Source organism: Argopecten irradians, chromosome 2 (assembly GCF_041381155.1).
Source record: "Argopecten irradians isolate NY chromosome 2, Ai_NY, whole genome shotgun sequence".
Taxonomy (NCBI): domain Eukaryota; kingdom Metazoa; phylum Mollusca; class Bivalvia; order Pectinida; family Pectinidae; genus Argopecten; species Argopecten irradians.
Window position 1 is genome coordinate 11,373,317 of NC_091135.1, and position 8,735 is coordinate 11,382,051.

General features: G+C 36.3%; 1 protein-coding gene across 1 annotated transcript; it reads right to left on the reverse strand.

The window, feature by feature from the left end:
* Positions 1–141: 141 nt before the first annotated feature.
* Positions 142–4,177, reverse strand: LOC138314448 (beta,beta-carotene 15,15'-dioxygenase-like). The gene is made up of 2 exons (XM_069254792.1): positions 3,776–4,177; positions 142–2,097 (listed from the first exon to the last, which is right to left on the reverse strand). Exons 1-2 carry the CDS (start codon positions 3,959–3,961, stop codon positions 613–615), a joined length of 1,671 nt encoding a protein of 556 aa, XP_069110893.1. The 5' UTR covers positions 3,962–4,177; the 3' UTR covers positions 142–612.
* Positions 4,178–8,735: the final 4,558 nt, after the last annotated feature.

The following is an 8,735-nucleotide window of genomic DNA, read 5'->3' on the forward strand; positions in this document are numbered from 1 at the left end:
TATCACATATTTGATCATCTAAGTCTGGTTATCAATTATTCTATCCTACTAAGCGCCGTAGTGGATAAACAGTGTCGCTGTGCTAGGTAGCTCCGGTTTTTTTTTCAATTTTCAACGAGGCTGAATGGTTGGAAGAAGTAAAACAATTTTGGCTGTACATGAAATAGTTTTATTGAAAATCACGTGTTTTTTTTATGTGATTCTGATGGATTCCTATTGCATGAAGCTAATAACTTTTGCAACTCTACAAAATTATCAAACTCGTTTCAAAAATCAAAAGCCGTTTCGGAATGGCTGCGGCTTAATGATCGATCGACATATTGAAATCATTGATAAGAGTAATGCCTATGTTTCGACTTTCTTCAAAAAAATGCTTAGACTAGGTAGATTTTGTGATGAGGTGTTGTCCTTAACACAGACATTCTGTAGTATGCTATGACCGCAGCAATCGAGACTTCCGTTATGTTCTAGGGATCGTTACTTCGCGCGTCGCTTCAAACGTCACTGCTTTCACACTAATCCGGGAATTATTGAAACAGTTCCTTGGCCGCATCAGAAAGTGACCTATGACTCTTGAATAAAAGTTTATACCACATTAAGACAACGTTGGTATCATGTCTTATTAAACAAGCTGTATCTGATCTTTCGTTTTGTTACTCTGTTAAACTTTGTTTTATTCGGAACGTCGACTAGTTCCGGGAAGAATCGTCCATGTAGACCAAACGGGACAGCCGTGGGCAGGTAGGCGCGATGGGTGGTCTTCATCGTCTTCGCGTCAATAAACGCGAGGTAGGTTGTCTTTTTTATTCCGTCCAACACTGGGACTAACAGATACCCATCATCTTCGTCCTTCGATAGGTGTGATGGGAAGGGAACAAACCAAGACTCCATTGGATAATGGTTAGGCACGAACCACATCCGGTCCCTATTTTGTCCACACAAATCTTTCTTGACAATGGCAATTCTGCTTAGACGGACATTGTCCCATTTTAATACAACACCATAAACAAAACAGTATTCTTTATACCGATATTGCTCGTTGATAGTCGGCAAATCCAGTTTGTCAGCACAAGCGACACCAGTAGATTCGTTCGTTTCGAAGGTTTCCATGGTAGCGTGCTCATTTACCAAGTCAATAACATATCGTTTCACCATTGCATGTGCGTCAAAATTATTTCGCTTTTGAGCATCTCGTAAAATTGCAACTTCTAAATTTTTGACGAAAGCAGGGCTTGTATAAGCAGAAACGTCTACAACAATTTTCGAGTCATTTCTTTCAAACGCGTTGATGTGATGCATACTAAATACATTTGGAATGGACAATTTTTGTACGTGACCAGATTTTATGTGAATTACATAAATTGTAGTGTCCTCGTTTTCGAACCAATCAAGACTTTTAAATGGTTCTGCAGTCCGAATGATCTTCCCGACGTTTATATAGAATGGCGCAGCAAAAATGATGACATAATTTTCTGTCGCTGAAAATGAGTGCATATAAGGTACCTTATCAACGTCCCAGTCTGCTACAACCTCCCGCTCAGTTGTCGATTTTATCCTCACCAGACTTATCTTACTTTTGATTCCGGGAATTAAACTAACACTAGAAAGGAATGTAAAATGGTTTAATGTTCCACTTTCTGGAAGAGGATGAGCAGACGACAAGAAACTTAAAAATGCGAAACCTCCCGAATGCTTTCCATTCGGAACAGACGCGGTTACGGGCTTTATAGTTGTAAGAGAGGAAGGTTCAATCTGGTAGATTTTCCAGAAGTCATTTAAAACAACGTACTGGCTTATGTTCCCCGAGCTTTGATCGGTGAATTTGTAAACATTCACGTTCATATTATCTATTCCTCTAGCTAAAGCCTCTAATTTCTGAACCTCATTGAATTTCGGAACAACACTTTCAAACATCAAGTAACTTGCAATGTCGTTTTTAGCTACGGATTCTTTATAGAAGTCAGACTGGAGAAACTTAGTGGTAAAAAATGCTGAACCATTTCCAGGAAATATCCAGCTACTGAGTTTCCCGAAGGCATCAAAAGAGTGAGTGAAATTTCTATGTCCAACTTCAAACCTGCCGAGACCATTCCGTACCTGAAATGTAATGTAATGGAAGAAACATTAAAATCTTTTCGAAAGGATAACAAAATGTCAAGAATATGTGCATCGTGAATGTTTTACCCTAAATATGCATAAATACGGAGTTGTCCTTTCTTGTATTGATTGCATCATGTGTCCTCCTCGATATCCCATGGGTTACTATCGCTGTCGTCATATCCACCCCTGTACTATGCCACAGTAAAAGTGATTGAAACTCAGAAAATATAAAATCTGACCAATCACAGACAAATATAAACTTCTTTTGAAGACTGTAGAGACAGTGCCGTCCAATTTCAAAGCCCTACAGTCAACCAGTGTACCGTTATTCAATTTCTTTGATGTAGGATGAAACTAGCTATTCACCCATTGTCGCACACAGAGCTTTCAATTCTACTATAACATCCATGTTTATTCCAGGGGTGGATATAGAGTTGCCCCAGGAGTATCGAGCATGACCTATAAAGAATTAAAGAGTAGAATCTAATAATGAACTTCAGGTTTTTGTGTGAACGTACTTGAAAAATTCACACACATGAACGTACATTTAATTGTATGAAAACGTTTCGTACCGCTACTAACTTATGCCGTTTCGTTTTGCCGCTCTTTTGAGCTACAATATTGCAGCTAAACGAGTGTAGGATAATGTGTCTTCATTTTAATAGACTCCAATTATATATAAAAATATACTAATGTTTAACCGACATACCTAAAACTAGAGTGTCACTAAGCTTTGCCTGGTGACAAATTGCAATGGTAGTGAACAAGCCAATAAACAAATGATTTAATCAGATTAGTGTACACAGAGCCATGTGACACTTGACATGAACTTGAATTTTGTTGACTAGTGGTCAGTTATTTAGACCATGGCCTGTGTTGACCCGACCAGACACCTATCGAACGATCTATATTTAGACAGCTGTCCAGACCAGTAGATAGCGCAGCGTTGTTTTAATGTAGTTTAAAGGGATATATTAACAACCATCTTTCATCTTTCATATTTTTTTTTACTTTTCCCAAAGCAGTATCCAAAATTCGTTGGCCTGTAAAATGCACATTTAGTTTAAACACAATAAAAGCTTAGTACCTAAACCGAAACGAATTTTATTTATCTATTTTTCATATTTATATTTTTTAAAGTAGAACTATTTCGAAAACCTTGAAGAGTCAATTGGTGTTCTGTTTTAATGCGACTCTTATCATCACATTCCGATCAATTTCCAATAACGTTATATAGTTGCCTAATATTTCCCGGTGTCGTCTGCGCAGAAATTGTCTGTCTCTCACAACGCGGAGTGGCAAAACAGCAAAATGAACGTAAATGTACATTAATTTTGTTACAGAGATTTGCACAAGGTATCCTACATTTTGGGAGATTTGTTGAATGAATGTAGATGTTGTAGTGTTATAATTGTAATAGCCTAAATAAACTCATATGTTTTGTTTCGAAATATACATGTATGTGATGGAACAACTTTAATTGACGATTTTCCCCCACATACCGTAATCCTTACTTGAAAAACACTTTTCAGATTTCTGCATTTTCATCCAACCAACTTATTCTACGGAAGATTTTCCCAAAAATTACTGATTTAAACATTAATGAAAATTACATTAATATGCTGAATTCGAGATTAATACAGATTTGTAAATAACAATTTCCACAGATACTCACCAGAGTGCCCTTCAGCCACGATGGAATAGGTTTGTCAAAACTAATCGGAACGTTCTCCATCTCTTCCATGTTTGTTTTAAAGAAAACGTCAAATCCAGCATCAACATCTACCGCAGACACAGCTGTGAAGATCTGCGCCACTAGGGCAAAATTAACAAAAATACTGAAAGTCATTTTCAATAGCATTAAACGGTGTACACGACTGTTGAAAGCTATAAGGTTATGTAGCGACTGTAACGGCGGACTAGGTATGGAGTCGTGTTTATATAATATGTCTAGGTTGCATAAGGTCAGAGATACCGGGATCGTGAGCTGTCTTGTTGTCCTTACGAGAACTATTGACCAGTCTGTGTCAGGTTATCATAAGCGCTCGGCTCCACAATACACACCGCAGTACATCCGTCCGTGTGTTGACGCTTTTGGTTAAGTACATTTGTACGTGGAGGTTATCAAAAACAACATGGATTTCAAGAGACAACATGGATACCAGTTTTATCTGAACTCGAGTTACTGTACATGTATCTATATATCTACCCATTAGAACATTAGAAAAGCAGAAGGCTATGTGTGCGGAGACAAGGATTATACTTACGCCGCCTAGTTAGGAATAACCACTCACACGTTCTAAGCAAAACCCTCTATAACAAACAAAAATATGCGTTGGTGTCTCTTATCCCTCCTTTATCTCTTTAGCTATATCCTAATTTGTAACTTTTGTTTTGTTTTGATATATAAAGTAAACATATATAGACATATTTAAGCTATCACGTGACAAAATATCATTGTAATTATATATTTATTTGTTCGGAAAGGACGTCAGAAAGTTGTAATAACTTTTGTCCAATCCATTTGTCTTTTGTTACAATAAAATTTATTTAAGCTAAAAATATCTACCCAAATCTAGGAAGATCGAGAAATTGGAATTACACAAAAATACTCTCTGTACATGTATGTGTAAACCGCCCCTCTCCAAAAATAAATTCGAATACAATGAAATATTAAATATGTAAAATGATTTATAATTCAAATGGTTATTTACGGAGCTCATATGAGTTATGATAGTTTTAGGGAAGACCAACGGTCAGTTATGTGTAGTAACCGGTCCATCAATACACCGAGACACGCTGTGTATCAGCCCGTCAAAACATTCCATGTGTCACGGATTTACGTAAGCTTGTGTAAGCAGTTTGTGTAACGACTTGTCTGATGACATGCATGCGATGAAAACGTGTAAAAACTAGGAATAGCTGTTTCACAATAGATCTCCTATCTTTTTGCACTTGATCTCAATGACATTTGCGCTCCATATACATAACATAGGCCTACGTGTAAAGTATAATGCGGATGCATGGATAAGATCAAGGATTTATAAGTGAAATATAGTCCTTGATAAGATAATTGCCGACATTTTGATAGTAAACTTATACATAAAGGCTGACATATCAATATAATTCATTTTCTCTTTGTTTCTGGCTTTCTGATTGGCCTATTCATTTTTTTCATTCCACGATGGAAAAAACACTCCGATATTGGCGCGGAAACCCGACGTTATCGTGACGTCACAATAGAAATATTGACGTTGCGTATCGATTTGGAAAAAAATAATCCTTTGGAAAAAATCAATGGAATCGTACGTGTAAACGTATTTCGTTTTATAAAGTAGCCTGGAAAATTAATTATAAGTATTGAAGTCACTATTTTTTAATTTCATCGGGGTACGAAATAAATTTGGTTTGCAAACCTTTGTGAGAATCCGCTACGTGGATTCACACAGTTTGCAAACAAAATTTCTTTCATACCCCAATGAAATTAAAAAATAGTGACTTCAATGCTTAAATCAACAACTTGTGTGATTTTTTTCCTCATCTTTCCGTAACATTTGTTGTAAACGTGCTCTTTGCGGAATAAAATACAACGGATTTTTCTTATACGATGACGTGATTGTAGATTATAATTGTATTACTATATTACATAAACATGCTTATTGGGAATGTCGTCTTTTCGTTTCACGGAACCCAGAAAGGTCGTTTCCTCCCTGAATAGTACTTGAGTTAGGAAAATATCGTCTGTCTTACCGCAAGAAAGCTACTATTTTGTACGAAAATATGTAGATACTTGTACAAAATGTTAGTAGCTTTAAATTATATTGTGTCACAAGACGAAAAAAAAGTTTGTGGAAATCAAATTAAATAATACTTTATTAAATATTGACCATTTTTCACAAAATACATAATGTAGCACTTATATCATAAAATTCTTCATGATATATTTCCCAACTTTTTTAAACTTTATTCTTTGGTAACGTTACTGTACGAATTTTGTGCTTTAATTTTCTAAAAGAATATAACACTCAATCATTCAGGTTATACAGACCCTTACTTGGTTTTATAGCGAACACGTATATATCATGAAGAATTTTATGATATAAGTGCTACATTATGTATTTTTTGAACATTGGTTAAGTATTATTAAATAATTCAGTATTATTTAATTTGATTTCCGAAAACTTTCGTAACTTTATTTTCTTCTTGTGACATGATATTTTAAAGCTACATTTTGTACATGTATCTATTCACTCTGTTTCAGTTAATTACTCTATATAAATAACATATGGTTAATTGTAATTTATTCATTGTGTTTTTATAACTCATCTACCCTTTGAAGTTAATTATCCAAACTGGTCTTACTAGTACTATGACACTTACGACTCAGACAATAGATAAGCTAATTATCTCACCTGTCCGAGTACCGACCAGCCATAATACATGCCAGGTGTCACCCATTGTATCAATTGTACATTTAATTCCATGTCTCATATTTTGTAATCAGTTAGGATCTAGAGCTCGGTCTCTACGGGTCGATTTTCGGACACTCCGGAAATCACCTTCCGATTCATAAAAAAGTGATTTAATTAATTCGTATTTGAACAACTAATCAACGTCTTTGGATTTTATACGCAACAAGAGAAATATTGCAGCTACCAGGAATTCCGTTGTGATATATACAGCAAATTGTCTATTTACAAATGACATGTCATAGACCAATGCCAATTTCCTGAAACAAAATTGACAAATTATCTCTTTTCTGCATCGCACTCCTTTACATACGGTGGTATGCATTTAGGACATGTATATTATCATTTGTATCTTCACTATCTCGAAAGACCGATTTATTATCTCGAGCTCTGTAGTTATCACCTCTAACACTTATTATCCAGACATAACATCTCGACGTTCGACTTATTTCCTGAAGCGCTCGAACATTTTTCTCGAGTGCATGACATACTATCCTAAATGCGATAAAGATCATATATGTCGATCGTTGGAAATTTTGCCGAATTTTCGAGATAATGCAATAAAATTTGCTCTAATGACCAACTGTATATAACGACTGCCTGTCTATAACTACCGGTTTTTAGACTCATGTGCTTTTTAACTAGTGGAATAATAACAAGTACAACCGGGCTAATGGTTGAATATCAAACACTTTAATTATCTACCTACATGTAGCTAATCCAACTCCAGGGGTGAAGGCTAGTGGTAGAATACCAAACACTATATCTACTTAGCTAACACATCCCCAGGGGTGGAGGGCTAGTGGTAGAATATCAAACACTATATCTACTTAGCTAACCCATCCCCAGGGATGGAGGGCTAGTGGTAGAATATCAAACTCTTTATCTACTTAGCTAACCCATCCCCAGGGATGGAGGGCTAGTGGTAGAATATCAAACTCTTTATCTACTTAGCTAACACATCCCCAGGGATGGAGGGCTAGTGGTAGAATATCAAATACTTTATCTACCTAGCTAACCCATCTCCAGGGATGGAGGGCTAGTGGTAGAATATCAAACACTATATCTTCTTAGCTTACACATCCCCAGGGGTGGAGGGCTAGTGGTAGAATATCAAATACTTTATCTACCTAGCTAACCCATCTCCAGGGGTGGAGGGCTAGTGGTAGAATATCAAACATTATATCTTCTTAGCTAACCCATCCCCAGGGATGGAGGGCTAGTGGTAGAATATCAAACACTATATCTACTTAGCTAACACATCCCCAGGGATGGAGGGCTAGTGGTAGAATATCAAACACTATATCTACTTAGCTAACCCATCCCCAGGGGTGGAGGGCTAGTGGTAGAATATCAAACACTATATCTTCTTAGCTTACACATCCCCAGGGGTGGAGGGCTAGTAGTAGAATATCAAACACTATATCTTCTTAGCTTACACATCCCCAGGGGTGGAGGGCTAGTAGTAGAATATTAAACACTTTTACTTAGTTAACTCAATCCAAGGGGTGGAGGGCACTTTGTAGAATAGTTAACATTTCTGCTTAGCCAACCCAGCCCCATTTTAAGTTTTAATCCAAAACAAAAACAAAACTTGGATCAACAAATCAGGTAAGTTTTATTAATCAAACATCTTAATGCATTACAATTTCTTATTTCTTTTTAAATTTCTATTTCTCATTTCATGTTAAATTATACATAATTTATCAAATCAAAATAAAATTTTCCATGACTTTATTTCTGCAGGGAAATGGATGAATTCATTTTCTTTTAAGATAATATACTGATGTTTGATGAAGAAATGCAAAGGAATATAGGGTACAGTATACAATATACAAGAGGCCCAGTAGGTCTGTATTGCTCACCTGTTTTTTTATTTTTTATAATTATCACAAAAGCTCTTAGTTTCATAGAAGAAGTCATTTACGGTATATGAATAATGCCAAAGTGACCCCTTTTGGCCCCATCCCTCGAGTCCCAGGGGGGTCAACCCAAAGATTTGTACAATTTTGAATCTTCAACCTATAGGGACACTTCCAGCCAAATTTGGTTACATTCCAACACGTGATCCTTGAGAAGTCAATTTTGTAAATTATTGACCAACGGACGCCGCAGTATCAGAATAAGCTAACCTCAGTCCTTTGGACCAGGTGAGCTAATAATAGA